Source organism: Gopherus evgoodei, chromosome 6 (genome assembly GCF_007399415.2).
Source record: "Gopherus evgoodei ecotype Sinaloan lineage chromosome 6, rGopEvg1_v1.p, whole genome shotgun sequence".
NCBI classification, from domain to species: domain Eukaryota; kingdom Metazoa; phylum Chordata; order Testudines; family Testudinidae; genus Gopherus; species Gopherus evgoodei.
This window is the reverse complement of record NC_044327.1, coordinates 121,388,742-121,406,344: the sequence shown is the minus strand read 5'-3', so window position 1 is coordinate 121,406,344 and position 17,603 is coordinate 121,388,742. Positions and strand designations below refer to the sequence as shown.

The 17,603-nt window shown below is 41.0% G+C and overlaps 1 protein-coding gene across 4 annotated transcripts in view; it reads right to left on the bottom strand.

The window, feature by feature from the left end:
* The window catches only part of DYM (dymeclin), a 349,716-nt gene that overhangs the window by 244,950 nt on the left and 87,163 nt on the right, over window positions 1-17,603 (bottom strand). For all 4 annotated transcript variants that reach the window (XM_030565834.1, XM_030565831.1, XM_030565830.1 and 1 more), the window contains 2 exons: window positions 16,858-16,983; window positions 13,119-13,261 (listed from right to left, as the gene is read on the bottom strand). In XM_030565834.1, coding sequence (XP_030421694.1) covers window positions 13,119-13,261; window positions 16,858-16,983 — 269 coding nt within the window. The remainder of the gene's footprint in view (window positions 1-13,118; window positions 13,262-16,857; window positions 16,984-17,603) is intronic.

Below are 17,603 nucleotides of genomic sequence, written 5' to 3'. Positions count from 1 at the left end.
GAAGTGTCAGGAGCAACTGTAGAGTTAAGATTGTATTGAACTTCTCACTTGATGTAGGATTCAAATCCCCTTTTTTCCACAGTTCGTTCATTGAATTTAGTCTCCAAATTTGCCACACACACTGTTCAGAGGAAAAGTGGCAACATCTCAGCTGTGTTGCCGTTAGAGGCGGGACAAAAAGGCAAGTTTGTGCAACAGGCAGAGTTTGGATCTCTGCCATATAGAGATATCTTCTCTGTCTGGCAAACTTCTTATGGTTTACCAGATGGAAACCCTGCTCACTAAACTGTAGCAAGTCCATCAGATCAGCGGTGTCACTGATGAACCCTATGAGAAGTTGGGGGAAAAAGGGGTATACATGGGGTGAAGAAAGAAACGCAGGATCTGGGGACTAGCTAGCTGTATAAAGACACATGCTTAAGTGCTTTGCTGGATCAGTGTACTCAGCACCTTGCAAGATGATCACGCCTTAAATAAACAGCCTGTAATAAAGAATGACCTGACAGACTGCAGCTGAGCTACAGAGAAGTAGGGAATGGAGCTAGGAAGCATGGCTCTTTGCCATTCAGCCTGCCTCCCTCAGACCACTGCCTCAGTTGCATGCTTCTCCATCTGTTCCACTTTATAGAACTGGGAAATGAGGCAGGCTGGAAGGAACTGAGAGAGAGAGAGAGAGAGAGAGAAAGAAAAAGGTTCATATATACTTCCTTCCAGCCTCTTCCATCTATCCAACCATTCTCCTTGCCACACTCCTCTTTAAATTTATACTTCTTTAAAATTAAATACCTCTGATTAGATGTTGGTAACTACCAGGTAAAATTATAGTACAACTATAATACTTCAGAAATAGATTTCACTTTTTAGCGCCTCAGCCTGTTACCACTAAAATTGATGGCTAAACTCCTCTTGACTTCAGTGGGAGCAGGACTGGGCCTTTCTAGAAAACATTTGAAGTTATAAAACATTTAAACATAATTGCAAATAAGCATTTTAAAAGCCGGCACGGTTAATTACGCAATAGTTTAAAACAAGACTATCATCTTAAAAGGTGAAAAACAGTTTAAAACCATTACAGCTGTACATCTTGGTTTTGTTAACTCCAGCTTTAAAGCTGTTTTTGTTAGGCTCGGTCTATACCGCTGGGAAGGCTTTGCCAGGGCATCTCTACCATTATATCAGCAAAATACTTCTAGTGTGGACACAGCTTATATTTGTAAAACTGCGCTTTTGCTAGCATAGCCCAAGCTTCTTTCCCTTTTCTCCTTCCCATCAAAATATGTTATACAGAGCTGTGTCAGTCACAAATAACCCCTCAGCACACCCCTGACTGGCACAGTTATGCCAGCAAAAGTTTGTAGCAAAGACCTGGCCGTATATCATTTCCAAATCAACAAGAGAGTTAAATTACTGGAAGGTGAAAACAAATTCCTGTTGGGATACTAGTTAAACTTCCCTATAACTCAAAAATATATTTTTTTAAGTGGAAATCCATTCTTTTCAACAAGATGTCTGTTCCTAGGTGCCACATTCTTTTACTGTTAATAGTGTTTTTCTTTCCCCCAAATGAGTCATTCTGGAAAATGCCACTCACTTGAACTTGAGAGGAAACTGACAAGCTAACCCAACTGTCATGAAAAATAATGATCGTTGCTATACATTATAACTACCACACACCAACCATCCCCCAGCTGCAGCCACTGAAAAAAAAATCCCAAATCTACTCATCAATAATCACTGGTTTCAGGAGGAGGGCATAAAATAAATCTGCAATAGTTAAATAGTTAGTTTTACCACTACACTGTTATTTTGCTAAGCACAGGATCACTACTTTGGCCTTCTAATTTGGCTGGGAAACTCTTTCACAGAAATAAGGAAAAAAATGTTTTCGATGGCTTGTTCAAAAGGAAAAATAGTCATTTATCAGAGGTTATGTAAAAATCTCATATTTGTGTTGAAAATTCAAGTTTGGCAGAACACATTTAATTAGAGCTGGCTCTTTTAAAACATTAAATACAAAATAAATATGTTTGCTATGATCATGTGAAGGGTTTATCCTAATCCAACCAAGCCAGGAATTTTCAGAATCAAAGCCCTCGTAAAAACCTTAGCTCACCCTTTATTGGAGCTACATGTTGGAGGACTCATGAAGAAAGTGCACAATGGATAGGAAACACAGCTGCAATCTCTAGGACCAACAGCATAGATTAAGGATATAATGAAGGCTTCCACATTCAATGTGTTATTTTCCAGTATTTTAGAACTTTTTTATTCCTCCACAAAAAACTTTGTTCACTAGGAACTAACATTGCTGAAGAGAAGAACAAACATTTTAGTTCATACAGACAATATTGCAATTGGACTATATTGCAGGGAACCATATTGCAAATACGCACAGACATCCATTCAAGACATGCACAAAAGATAGCGCTCTGTTGATGCAAGATACATTGGCATCAAGCCAATAGCAAATTAGCCACTGGGCCAATCCTTTTCCTGCGCCTTGCTTTTCTCCACCGTTTTACATCTCCAGGCTATCTTCAACGTTCATCCTCCAGGCCCTATGCTCACAGCCCGGTGCAGCACAGGCTTGCAGGATCTCATTCAACATGTCATCCTGAGTCCTCTTCTTTCTCCTCCTCACCTGGTTCAGACATTCCATGGGAATGGAAGGAGAGACACTGAATGCCACAATAGCAGCAGCTGCAGATAACACACACTGAGGTGCCCTTGCCAGTCTATTCAGTATGGAAAGCTAAACTTATGATGTAGAACTAACTCCCCTTGCTCCCCTAAAGTTTTAAGCACTACATTCTCACCTCTGCTTGGGATTGCTGGTGCACACCACCCACCATGCTGCCTGTCACAGCACCCACCATGCTGAATATGGTTTGCAGGGGGTTAGGGACATGAGGAGGGTGCCAGTAATACATTGTAACGTTTTTAGAAGGTCTCTTTCTATAAGTCTATAATATAATAACTAAACTATTGTTGTATGTAAAATAAATAAGGTTTTTAAAATGTTTAAGAAGCTTCATTTAAAATTAAATTAAAATGCAGAGCCCCCCGAACTGGTGACCTGGACCTGGGCAGTGTAAGTGCCACTGAAAATCAGCTCACGTGCCGCCTTCGGCACACGTGCCATAGGTTGCCTACCCCCGGTATACATGAAGACTCAGCACACCACTGCTGAAAGGTTTCCAACCCATCACAGATCAAGACATCACTGTGTTAAGTGCTATACAAACACAGAACAAAAAAAAAATGCCTGTCCCCACAAGCATAACATATAAGACAACAGACCACAAATGGACAGACAGACAGACAGACAGCATAGCACAAGGAAACAATGAGACAGTATTGGTCAGCACTATAGGCAGTGATCTCAGCACACCAGCAGCCTAACCACTGCCAAGATTTTTGCAGACGTCATGGAAAAGGTGGATTTTAAGGAGGATAATCAATCAGTTTTGTGAATGTTTACACGGAGCTTTTCCCAAGTGTGAAGGGCAGCATGGGAGAAAGCACAAAAGTACTTGTTAGAAAATTTAACAACTAGGCGATGGAGGCTGATCCTTTTAGTAGCTTTCTGTATGGATATGACATAGTGTTTACTTCAGACCATTTACTTCAGCTAGCTTCAGACCACTTCTCCAGTTTGCCCAGATCATTTTGAATTTTAATTCTATCCGCCAAAGAACTTGCAACCCCTCCCAGCCTGGTATCCTCCATAAACTTTATAATTGTACTCTGTCTGCCATTATCTAAATTATTAATGAAGATATTGAACAGAACCATACCCAGAACTGATCCCTGCAGGACCCCACTCATTATGTCCTTCCACCATGACTGTGAACCACTGATAACCACTCTCTGGGAATGGTATTCCAACCAGTTTTGCACCTACCTTATAGTAGCTCCATCTAGGTTGCATTTCCCTCATTTGTTTATGAGAAGGTCATGCGAAACAGTATCAAAAGTTTGACTAAAGTCAAGATACACCACATCCACCACTTCCCCCACATACACAAGGCTTGTTACCCCATCAAGGAATGCTATCAGGTTGGTTTGACATGATCTGTTCCTGACAAATCCATGCTGTTACTTATTACCTTATTATCTTCTAGACGTTTGCAAACTGATTGCTTAATTATTTGCTCTATTATCTTTCCGAGTACAGAAGTTAAGATGACTGGTCTGTAATTCCCCGGGTTGTTCTTATTTCCCTTTTTATGGATTGGCACTATATTCGCCCTTTTGGAATCTCTTCTATCGTCCAAGACTTTTCAAAGATAAATCACTAATGGCTCAGATATCTCCTCGGTCAGCTCCTTGAGTATTCTAGGATGCACTTCATCACATCCTGGTGACCTGAAGACATCTAATTTGTCTAAATAATTTTTAACTTGTTCTTTCCCCATTTTAGCCTCTTCTGATCCTACCTCATTTTCACTGGTGTTCACTATGGTAGACGTCCAATCACCACCAACCTTCTTGGTGAAACCGAAACAAAAGTCATTAAGCACCTCTGCCATTTCCATATTTTCTGTTGTTTCCCCCTTCACTGAGTAATGGCCTACCCTGTCCAGGGTCTTCCTCTTGCTTCTAATGTATTTGTAAAATGTTTTCTTGTTATCCTTTATGTCTCTAGCTAGTTTGATCTCTTTTTAATACCAGGTACTCAGGTTTCACCATTTTAGTATTTAAACTTACAGCATTTGTATACAAGTACTTATAAAATATGTCACTTTTTAGCTGTCTGCCATTAAGTAATGTAATTGAATGGGACTCTTTTCATTTGACTGTTTCCCTTCAGTTCCTACCTGTGCTTTATGAACTTCTATACGCTCTTCCTTACTCAGATATGGAGAATCCCCATTAACAGATCTTTCTTTAAGGGACGTCTCTGTCAGTATTTCTCCAGCTCTTAATTTAAAAACTCTTCTACAACCTTTTTAAATTTTACATGCCAGCAAACTTCTGCTTACATTTTCAAAATCCTTATTTATTGTGCCCTGCCAATGTATTTGATGCTGTGTAAAACAGAGGAGCACACAGGGCTTAACTCAGAAGTGTCAGAAACTGATCAACATGTAATTTACATGAACGCTACATTGCCTCTTATTTTCCCTTATGATCCATACCCCAAAGAAATTTAATATTCTAAAATGACAAAGAATAAATTCTGGCACACAAAGCACTAGCTGACTCACGTATTAATACAAGATACTCCTGGGGGAATTCTGCACTATTGCGCATGCGTATAATTAATAAGCCCCACAGATTTCTAAGTTTTTGCACAGAAAAAAGCTTCTGCCAAAATGTTGCTGCAATTCCGCCTTTTGCCCACGACAGGGTGCTGTGGTGCAAGTATGGCAGCAGCTCCCCGAAGAAAATAACTTCTGTATAGAATCATAGAATATCAGGGTTGGAAGGGACCTCAGGAGGTCATCTAGTCCAACCCTCTGCTCAAAGCAGGACTAATCCCCCAACTAAATCATCTTCCGCCTTTTGCCCACCAGAGGGTGCTGTGGTGATAGAACAAAGCTGCAGCTCCCCACCAGCGAGGGAAGAGAGAGAGCTGCCTTCTTCACAGGGGGCCAGGTCAGCAGTCAGGGGCTATGGGGAGACAGACAGTGTGGGACTTCTGGGGGATCAGCCAGGGGCTCATAAGGGCTAGTTGGGGAGGACAGACTGGGGCAGGGGCTGAATGGGAGTGGAGGCACAGGGCCACAGGTGGGAGGGAGGTACAGAGACATATGGGGACGGGGGGGGAAGGGTACAGGGACACAGGGTGGTGGCACAGAGACACACTGGGATGGCAGAAGGGGTACAGGGCAGTGGCTGGATGGGGGCACAGAGACATGAGGATGGGGGAAGGGGTACAGGTACACAGAGAGGATCGGTGGGGGCACAGAGACATCGGGATAGGGTACGGGGAGACACAGGAACAGGAGAATGCCTGGGTGAGGGCACAGAGACACAATGGGATGGGGGAGGGGGGACAGGGAGACATAGGGACAGGGGAGTGGCTGGGTGAGGGGAGACACACACATGGGACAGAGGCAGATGTGCCTGACTGAATGGGAGAGGCTAGGGATCAGCCAGGGTCTGCATGGGGGAAGCTCCGTAACAATCCCTCCCCACCACCCCCAAAAAACCTGTTCCATACTTTTCCCACCCACACCCAACAACCCTCCAAGTTCACACCCAGACTCCTTCCCAGCAATTTACTTCCCTCTTCCTCAGCTCCTCTGTTACCCCCGATCCCCCAAGCCTTTGCACTGCTTCTGGGGGTGTGGGAAATATGGTTCTGTTTTGTAGGTTAAATAAATTATTACTCAGAGTTCTGTATTAATATACCTAGTATAGAATCTATTTGTCAAAAAACAGCTCCTGAATCTTTTTTGTTATCTGTATTGTTACAGACATATTTGCTGACAGGTATTTTGAAAAAAATGGGCAAAATAATCGAAACTGGTGTGATTATATTGTGTTATTTTGACAAATAAAATATGCAGAATTTTGCAGAATTTTAAAATATTATGTGCAGAATTTTTAATTTTTTGTTGCAGAATTGCACCACAAGTAAACTAGAGCAACACTTTAAAAGAAAAAGGACAAGACAAGTACTTTTTTTTTTTTTCTGGGGTGGATCTTCAATGGTTTCATGGAAATGAAATGCATCCTAGAATACTCAAGGAGTTAATAGAGGAGGTATCTGAGCCTCTAGCTATTATCTTTGGGAAATCATGGGAGACGGGGAGATTCCAGAAGACTGGAAAAGGGCAAATATTGTGCCCATCTATAAAAAGGGAAATAAAAACAACCCAGGAAACTACAGACCAGTTAGTTTAACTTCTGTGCCAGGGAAGATAATGGAGCAAGTAATTAAAGAAATCATCTGCAAACACTTGGAAGGTGGTAAGGTGATAAGGAATAGCCAGCATGGATTTGTAAAGAACAAATCGTGTCAAACTAATCTGACAGCATTCTTTGATAGGATAACGAGTCTTGTGGATAAGGGAGAAGCGGTGGATGTGATATACCTAGACTTTAGTAAGGCATTTGATACGGTCTCGCATGATATTCTTATAGATCAACTAGGAAAGTACAATTTAGATGGGGCTACTATAAGGTGGGTGCATAACTGGCTGGATAACTGTACTCAGAGAAGTAGTTATTAATGGCTCCCAATCCTGCTGGAAAGGTATAACAAATGGGGTTCCGCAGGGTCTGTTTTGGGACCGGCTCTGTTCAATATTTTCATCAACGATTTAGATGTTGGCATAGAAAGTATGCTTTTAAGTTTGCGGACGATACCAAACTGGGAGGGATTGCGACTGCTTTGGAGGACAGGGTCAAAATTCAAAATGATCTGAACAAATTGGAGAAATGGTCTGAGGTAAACAGGATGAAGTTCAATAAAGAGAAATGCAAAGTGCTTCACTTAGGAAGGAACAATCAGTTTCACACATACAGAATGGGAGGAGACTGTCTAGGAAGGAGTATGGCAGAAAGAGATCTAGGGGTCATAGTGGATCACAAGCTTAATATGAGTCAACAGTGTGATACTGTTGCAAAAAAGTATCAGAGGGGTAGCCGTGTTAGTCTGGATCTGTAAAAGCAGCAAAGAATCCTGTGGCACCTTATAAACTAACAGACAGTTAGTTGCAAAAAAAGCAAACGTGATTCTGGGATGCATTAACAGGTGTGTTGTAAACAAGACACGAGAAGTCATTCTTCGGCTTTACTCTGCGCTGGTTAGGCCTCAACTGGAGTATTGTGTCCAGTTCTGGGCACCGCATTTCAAGAAAGATGTGGAGAAATTGGAGAGGGTCCAGAGAAGAGCAATGAGAATGATTAAAGGTCTTGAGAACATGACCTATGAAGGAAGGCTGAAGGAATTGGGTTTGTTTAGTTTGGAAAAGAGAAGACTGAGAGGGGACATGACAGCAGTTTTCAGGTATCTAAAAGGGTGTCATCAGGAGGAGGGAGAAAACTTGTTCACCTTAGCCTCCAATGATAGAACAAGAAGCAATGGGCTTAAACTGCAGCAAGGGAGATTTAGGTTGGACATTAGGAAAAAGTTCCTAACTGTCAGGGTAGTTAAACACTGGAATAGATTGCCTAGGGAAGTTGTGGAATCTCCATCTCTGGAGATATTTAAGAGTAGGTTAGATAAATGTCTATTAGGGATGGTCTAGACAGTATTTGGTCCTGCCATGAGGGCAGGGGACTGGACTCGATGACCTCTCGAGGTCCCTTCCAGTTCTAGAGTCTATGAAAATAGCGTTTTAAGAACATTTTAAATGAAGACTGATTCATCATGAGATACAACAATGACAATGAAAGAAGCAGCATGAAAACTAGTGTGGGAGGACACCAAGGGAGCTGTTAGAAATTTTGTTTAGGAAAAGTGAAGGGGGGAGAGAGGCATAGGAGAAGATGAGAACAGAGCACATGAGTGCGGCACTTCAGAGATGAGGACAAAAAATTTGAACTTGATAAGGAAAGTAGTAAAAAGGGATTCACATAGAGGCACCATGTCATAACAGCTGTGTGTGAAAAAGAATCTGTAACAGTGGCAATCTGAATAGATTGGAACAAGGCAAGCAGATTGCTGTATTCTCTATATCACTGATTTGAGGGTACACAAATACTGTAATTTGTGATGCTTAACTTTCCTGTATTCCTGCAATCCCATCCATTGCACACAGGCCAAGTCTACACAAGTGCTGTACTTGTTTACTCCTGAGGGAATTTTGCACCAATAAACAAAAAATTCTGCACCCAAAAAAAAAAAAATCTGTGCACAATATTTTCAAATTCTGCAAAATTCTGCATATTTTATTTGTCAATAATTAAATGTGGAGGCTCCACCATGGCAGTGGGGAGCACAGGCCACTGGCTGTACAGAGATGGGAGATCACTCTGCAGGGCCCCCACCCACCCCAGGATACAGACTCTGCAGTGAGGCTGCACCTGACTCTTGACAGTGCACTGCCCCAGAAACAGCCTGGGGCCCTGCCCCTCCGCGCCAGGCGCACGAGAACAACAAGCGAGAGGGACAGTCTTCCATGCATGCCCAGACTTGGCCCCCAATCCAGGTGTGGGGCAAGTAGGCTTAGCCCAGTAGGATCAAAGTGTAGAGAAGTTTCGTGTGGGGGTGAGGGTTCATTGTGGGGCAATCTGGGTGCAGGCAGCTTGGTGAAGGGTCTGAATGGGTGTGAGATCTGGATGAAGATTCCAGGTGCAGGGGAGTCCAAGTGATTGGGGGTTGGGACTTGGTGGCGGGAGGGTCTCAGGGGGGGAAGGAGGAGGGGGGAAATACAGCTCAGCAGGGGTGAGTCCAGGTGCTGGGCAATGTTCCCTCTAATTTTTTCCACCCATGGGCAGAATGAATTTTGTTATGTGCACCAATATCAAGGTAATGCGTGGATGTGCACCACCGGTAGAAACAAAAAACGTAATAATATATCGATATAATATATACACACACAATATATATATATTTTTAAGTTACCACAGGGATAATTACTCCAGTTAACACAGGTTAGGAATTTTAGAACTCAGTACTCCAAGAATTAAATTTAAGCATAAGAGAGAAATAAATTATGAAATGCAAAGACCAGTCAAAAAACTAAAACAACAACACCTTGAAAGAATAAAATTACAGAGAATATATGTGCATTGCAGGAAGTATCAAGTAACAACAAAACCAAGAACACACACGTGCACTGGGAGGTTAGCGTGAAAGAGACAGAGTGTGTGCACGTGTGTGTGTGTGCACGTGTGAGTGAAAGACGCGCTGGCTGCTGCGGAAGCGTATGAGTGACCGTGCAGAGAGGCACTCACCAGTGAAGGCTCATACAGACTGCAGCAGCCGCATCTAATTCCCAAGCCATGTCTACCTTCTCACATACAATAAGAACATAAGAACGGCCATACGAGGTCAGACCAAAGGTCCATCTAGCCCAGTACCCTGTCCACTGACAGTGGCCAATGCCAGGTGCCCCAGAGGGAGTGGACCTAACAGGTAATGATCAAGTGACCTCTCTCCAGCCATCCAACTCCACCCACTGACAAACAGAGGCTAGGGACACCATTCCTTACACATCCTGGCTAATAGCCATTAATGGACTTAACCACCATGAATTTATCCAGTTCTCTTTTAAACGCTGTTATAGTCCTAGCCTTCACAACCTCTTCAGGCAAGGAGTTCCACAAGTTGACTGTGCGCTGCGTAAAGAATAACTTCCTTGTATTTGTTTTTAACCTGCTCTGTGAAGATGGGGAACATGAGAGGAGGCGAGGCGGGGGGAGAGGACACCCCGACATCAGCACCCCTTCCCCTTGCCCCTCTCTGCACAGCAAGCAAAAGGGTCCCTGGAGCAGCTAGCCAGGGGCTCCAAAGCGGAGGGCAGGAGCAGCACGGCAGCAGGGCAGTGGTGGGAGGGGCACCTGAACACATCACTGCTGTGCATGGTTTGACTAATCCAGTGTGTGGCACTTGATTGACTTTTGCATGGGGACACAGCTTAGAGGGAATACTGATGCTGGGAGAGTGGGCCTTGGTGGGGCGGGGTCCAGGTGCAGCTCGTTGGGGCTCAGTGTGGGGGGGAGGTGAAGGCTCGGTGGGGTAGCCCAGTTGCAGGGTGCAAATTCAAAATCGGGGTGCAAATTCAAGGGGGGACTCGGTGGCAGGTGATCTGAGTGCAGGGGGAGGGGCTCACAGGGAGTCCAGATGCAGCAGAGGCAGAGTGGAGGTGCAGGGGGTGAGGCTCGGAGGTGGGGGGGTCTAGGTATGGAGGGTTACGTAATTTGTCCATGGTAGCTGCTGTCCCTTTGAAGTGGGCAGATATTGGAGCATGACTGAAAGGCCTGGGACTATGGAGGAAGACATGGAGAAAAACAAAAAGACTGGGAGGAACAGTAGGAATCAAGTAAAGGTGGTTTTCCATGTTGTAAACAAGATCACAAACCACACAGAAACTCACCTTTTAAACAGTTTTAAAGTAGTTATCACTATATCCTTCTAAGACTGAAATAAGAGGAAGAAGAGTGGATTAGTGGGTAGTACAGGGACTGGGTGTCAGGACCGTCAGAATAACATTAATTTTATGACCAATATATGTATACATAAATGTTCGGTTATTTAAAAAAGAAGTGTCAAATTATATTGCAAGGGAAACAACTGCTTTATGACAGATTTTGGGCACAATTCAAATGCTGTCAGTGTCTGCATATTTCCCTATTAGAAAACTGTAAACAGAATTTGAAATTAGAAAAGAAATCTGGGGTAACAGATAAAAAGATGTGTGTGACTATATCTCTGTGTGTGTAAACAGCACTATGCACTGTGTTATAAAGACATGCTCTTTTACTGCCTCCATGAGGAGATCCAGATACACATTCCCAGTTGGACTGTAAAGTATTTCCTGCCAAATCACTCAGGGTCTGAACTTTAATACTCCTTAGAGAAGCTGTCACTGAATGGATTGCACAAAAGAATAAAACAGAAAGTCTACATTCCAGTACCAACACACTTGCACAGAGTAATCGTTTAACTGGTCAGAATAAAAAAAAGGAATGTACAATGTTTATTTAACATAGTAGATATATTCTCTTCTTCCCATTAAGGAGCACTACTCATCTCAAAGGACTTTGCATACTATACACTGAACACACATATACAGAAATACAAGCCCCCCTTGTGGGTTGACGAGGGCAACAACAAGCCAGAACTCCGCACAAAAGTAAGACAGATGAAAACTGTTATCAAGGACAGTAGAAAAAACCCCTACTCTCAGGAAGATGACATAGGACCTTTAGTATCGTCTCAGACAGTACCTCTGTTTTTAAGCAGAAGACCAAACCACAACAAGCTACATGGTACTCAGTTTATATACCGTGCCTGTGATGAAAGTAACTAACTAACCTTCTAGAATCCGGACATCTTGGAGCATAAGTCTGGTCCACACTTCAAACTTAGGTTAACATAGCTCCACAGTCCTGAGTGCAATAGCTATGTTGAACTAATCATCAGCGCAGATTCGACTAGGTCAAGGGAAGAATGCTACTGTTGCTCAGGGAAAAACCTGTTACAGTGATGGAAAAAACCTTTAAAATTGCTGTATTCTAGGTTTACAGTATGGGTTACAGAGCCACATAGTGCCCACAGTGGAGGCACAGATAAAGTGTTGCAAAACTGACGAGGCCACTATCTCTCCAGCTCCATCAAGCAAGTACAACAAATAGATAATTATGTACGTTTGTTGCTTCCTATTCAACCAAAAAGAATGTATAATCCTAGATTAAACAATCAGAGATGTTAAAGGGTCAATCAGTTTATGGTCACCATTTTACGTATCTTGCAATGTGTAATTTGGCAGAAGTACAGACAATTATTTCTAATTCATTTTTTCTTCAATACACTTCTAAACAAGAGGAAAATGAAAATTAAATGCATGTGACAACCCTCCTACCACGTGCAATGATGCAGTTAAGACTTATCTGCAATCTTTGCAGAGACAAGATTACTTCAAACTATAGCAGACATCCAGAAAAGGATGGCTTAAAAGAATGATTCGTATCACGTCTTGGGAGAAGCTTTCCCTTGTTATTACACTTAATATATTTAATGTAATTCTTCCTGTAGTACAGTAATTCAAAAGAAAACAGTAACTGCCATAACTCTTAGAGTCTTACATCTTCAGAGTGGTTTCTCAATATTCACTGCTTAAACAAAGCCAAAGAGGTAGAAATTATGGCAGATTATTATTATTTAAGTGCTATGGCGATGGAGTCTATAGAAATATTCAAGATTGATAACGACTTGAATACTTGAGAGTGGCAGAGATTCTGAAATATTTCTAATTTTGCCCAGTTCCGGCTCCACCTTCCAGATCTGTCCTCAAACCTATTAAAACCTGCAAAAAAAGTCCTCCTCTCTGCTGCTGGGCCCTGCTCCTGCTCACTCCTATCTGCTACTGGCTAAGTCCCCACAATCACAGGTACAGATATTATCGCTGCAAAAGGAAATGAATTGCATGTATTAAAAAAACTTATTACACAAACTACAGATTCGAATAGCTGTTTAGAGGAAAGGTAAGACTTACTTGCCACCCCTGATGCAAAACCATAAAGCAATCCTCCTCCATCTGTCTGCTGCTGGAAGACATGAGAACCTGGGGGAGGGCTTCTCTCTTGTCTAATGAAGTTATATAATAATGTTTTCACAAGCCTGCTGGTGTATGGGAGACTGAAAAGAAAAAAATCTAATATTTATCAAAGTACATGAAGTAACTACATTGGTAACTGCACTAGAACTTAAAAGAGAGATTAATATAAATACATTTGCACAAGAGGGCAGGTATTAAGCATGTGAATAAAAACTCAGAACTGCAATATTTAGCACCTCTATAGTGCATTCTATCCAAGCAACTTAGAGATCTCTGCTGACATTACCTAATCCACAGAGGCTTTATTCCGTAAACATCTCTGTTTTACAGAGGGGGAAGCTGAGGCACAATGAAATTAAGTATCTTGCCTAAGGTTATATAAGACATAAGTATGTTTAATATAATTTTTCCTGTAGTATAGTGACTTAAGAGAAAAAAAATAAATGTCGTAACATTCTTAGAGCCTTGCATCTTCAGAGTGGTTTCCCAATATTCACTACTTAAACATAAAACCAAGGAAGTAGAAATTATGGCAGATTATTATTATTTAAGTGCTAGGGCAATGGGTTCTACAGAAATATTTGAGATTGATAAAGACTGGAATAGAGTGGCAGAGACAGCCAGGAATAGATCCCAGGTATCTCCGCTCACCGCCGAGTGCTTCATCCACAAGACCATCATTCTTCTCTTTAATAAGGAAACTTAGTGAGGTATGCAACTTGACAAAGTTATAGGTTTGATGCCTCCTTTTGTTCTCCAGAATGTAAACAGTAGCCAGGGTTGCAGACACTTGTTTAAAGAGCCTCTCCTGATGCTGATCACTTTCTCCATCTTAAGGACATTAACATGTATTAGAGTGGACTGATTTAAACCAAAGCAATTTAAAACACTGATTTTAATCAACAAGCAAGAAACCATGATTTAAGTAATTGATTTTAATTGTGTTTTGCATTTCTACATTTTAGTTATTTTCCCAAAGACAGGTTGAATCTCACTGGTTGATAACCATTAAAATGTTTGATTTGCAACTACATAGAACGTTTACACTAAATTTAGTGTTGTTTCTTGCTACCCAGGAGCATACACTGTATACTCATTTATTCAAGCAATTATATAGCTTAACTTTTTACTAGTTGACTAATATTTTACTTGTGATATGAGTCAAGCTCTATTTGGATGGAAAATCAAATTAATTTGAAAATACACAAAAAACCATTTTTTTATTAAATAAAACTGCCTTAAATGTGCTGAATACATATGAAAAACGTTTATGAAAACATATTTTTCATCTAAAATTAATTTTTGTAACCCAAGGAAGTATTTGTAGTTAGTGAACTGCACTGTTTGTTTCTGATCACCACATCCTTAAAGATTACAGAATTAGTAGCACTCATCCTCTCACATTGTTTTTTATCCATAGATTGGAAGAGAAAAACAAGCTGTCTTGCTTTTTCAACTCCCATTTGGTTTATTAACTTTGAATAAACTAGTTCAATACCCTGAAATGAAGAAAATATTCTCTATGCAGCTGCAGATGAGGTTACTGCTTTCAAAAGCTGATTTAGCACCTTAGCAAACTCTGGTTGCCCATGCTTAGGCAGTGATTTCCATCAGTTCAGTGCTTGACTCTCTTGGAAACTTCGCAGCAAATATGTACTGCTTTGTTTTTTGTATTTAATTTCAATGACTGTAATAGATTATAAATTTAGGTCTTAACATACGTTGTCAGTTGCAAATTTAATTTTAATAGATCTATTTTTAAATAATAAATCTCTATTTAATTTAAATTTAAAAAAATCGGGGAAGGGGATTAAAAAATTCATTGATTTTTATCCATCCTGACACTTATGTTGATTTGCCCATTGCTGTACATGTGCGCCAAGCACTCCATCAGGTATATAAAAAGGAGCAAGCAGCAACAGCAGGTCTATAGGAGAATTACTGTCTACAGCAGGGGTCAGCAACCTTTCAGAAGTGCTGCGCCAAGTCTTCATTTATTCACTCTAATTTAAGGTTTTGCGTGCTGGTAATACATTTTAACGTTTTAGAAGGTCTCTTTCTATAAGTCCATAATATATAACTAAACTATTGTTTTATGTAAAGTAAATAAAGTTTTTAAAATGTTTAAGAAGCTTCATTTAAAATTAAATTAAAATACAGAGCCCCCTAGACCAGTGGCCAGGACCCAGGCATTGTGAGTGCTGCTAAAAACAGCTCGCGTGCCGCCTTTGGCATGCGTGCCATAGGTTGCCTGCCCCTGATCTACAGCTAATATTGCCAGCGTTTATTTTTTGTTTCTCTTACAGTTTAAAGCTAGAGCATAAATAGCACTCAGGAAAGTAGGATTTTTTAAATATTCTTTCACTTTTAATAATCTATGATGTTATCAGTAATCTAGTGATCCTGCAACAAGCAGCTCTGCACAAGTGGACTCCTGCAGAGCACCACTGACTTCAGCAGAGCACTGTATGGAATCACTTGCAGGACTGGGGCCTACAAACTTATGTTTGTTTTCAGTACGATTTTTAAACTGATCGTGTCCCTTCAATTTGCTCCATCATATTTTGCCCCCCAAGAAGAACATTTTTATTCAGTGAAAGGAAATATACAGTACTTATTCCATTATTCCTCTGCATCTTGACTACACAAAACGGGGAGACTGTATTTTCTCCAACATTTATAGTTAGTTATGAAACTAGTTGGGACCAGTTTACATTGATTACTGAAACACATGACCTCACCTCAGTGACTCTTAGTGGTAGAGAAGAGAGTTGTTGGAACTAAATGAATTAAAGCAAGGGAAACCACCATAATATGTTTAAAAACAATTCAGAATTAATTACCTAAATTCTCCAAAGCTAATGAGACTAGTAATGTAAGTAAAGTTAAGTACATGATTCAGTGTTTACAAGATCAGGGCCTAACTAAGGGCTCGTCCAGACTCGGGGGGGGAAATCGATCTTAGATATGCAACTTCAGCTACGTGAATAACGTAGCTGAAGTCGAATATCTAAGATCGGATTACTCACCCGTCCAGACGGCGCGGGATCGATGTCCGCGGCTCTCCGTGTCGATTCCGGAACTCCGATCGGGTTGATGGAGTTCCGGAATCGATATAAGCGCGCTCGGGGATCGATATATCGATCCCCGAGCAATCGATTTTAACCCGCCGATACGGCGGGTAGTCTGGACGTACCCTAAGCCTTTGTCTTTCACTTCCCCATCTATACAAATAGGGTTCATACTTCCTTATCTAACAGGGAATAATTTCAGAAGCATTTTTGATGCACTCAGGTACTAGAGAGAGGAATACTATAGAAAAAACCCACAGATTAAAAAAATAAAAAATTATTTCTTTTAAAATAAAAGTTTTAAGTAATGAATAAAATTTATAAAGGATATATATCAAGTTATACGGGCAAATGGGATCCAAAATAAAGCTGTACTGAAACCAGGGTGTGGAGAACCTTAAATGTGAAACATTTCACTAACATTTGGCAATGTTTTGGTTTGTTTTTTTAAAGTGGCAGAATAATGCAATAAACTTATTACATGTTCCTCTCCTGACACTGTCTACAAGTACAACAATCTATGAACACAAAACAGAAGTTTATCAACAGCATGAAAAACTATTTGCTTTTCTCTGTGTCGAATGCAGCACTGTAATGTGACGTACCATCGGCCACGCATCAGGTATTTATGAATGACACTCTCTCGCAGAATTTCCTTGTGAAATAATTGGCAGGAAAGGAAGACAACAAGTGTCGTCACAGCTTCCAGGGAAATGCTGTATGTTATGTCTCTGCAGGGAGAAGAGAGAATAGTCATAAGGATTAAGCTATTGTTTCTACTTACAAACTGACTTTTACATTATGAGAAAATGCTCTACATTCCTGTTTATACAATGCTTAGCACATTGGGCCTGTATCCAATCTATGCCTATTTCCAAAAAAGCCTCCCCACCCCGCCAAAAAAAGAGGAGGCTGTATTTTAAAAACAAAAACAAAAAAAAACCATCACAATTAACTACCCAAAATACACAGGCTAAAATTTTTAATTTTCACCAAGTTTAGTTGCTCACTAAAATAATGCACATATTTTTAAAAACTGCTCTGACATTTGCACTTCATATGCTGTCATAAACAGATAAGTAAGAGTTAATAGAACAGAAGTACTTCAGATCTCTTTTACCTATAAAGGGTTAACAAGATCAGTGAGCCTGGCTGTCACCTGACCAGAGGACCAGTCAGAGGACAGGATACTTTCAAATCTTGAGGGAGGGAAGTTTTTGTGTGTGCTGTTAGATTTTGGTTGTTGTTCACTCTGGGGGCTCAGAGAGACCAGACGTGCAACCAGGTTTCTCTCCAATCTCTTTGACACAGTCTCTTATATGTCCAGAATAGTAAGCACTAGGCAGATAAG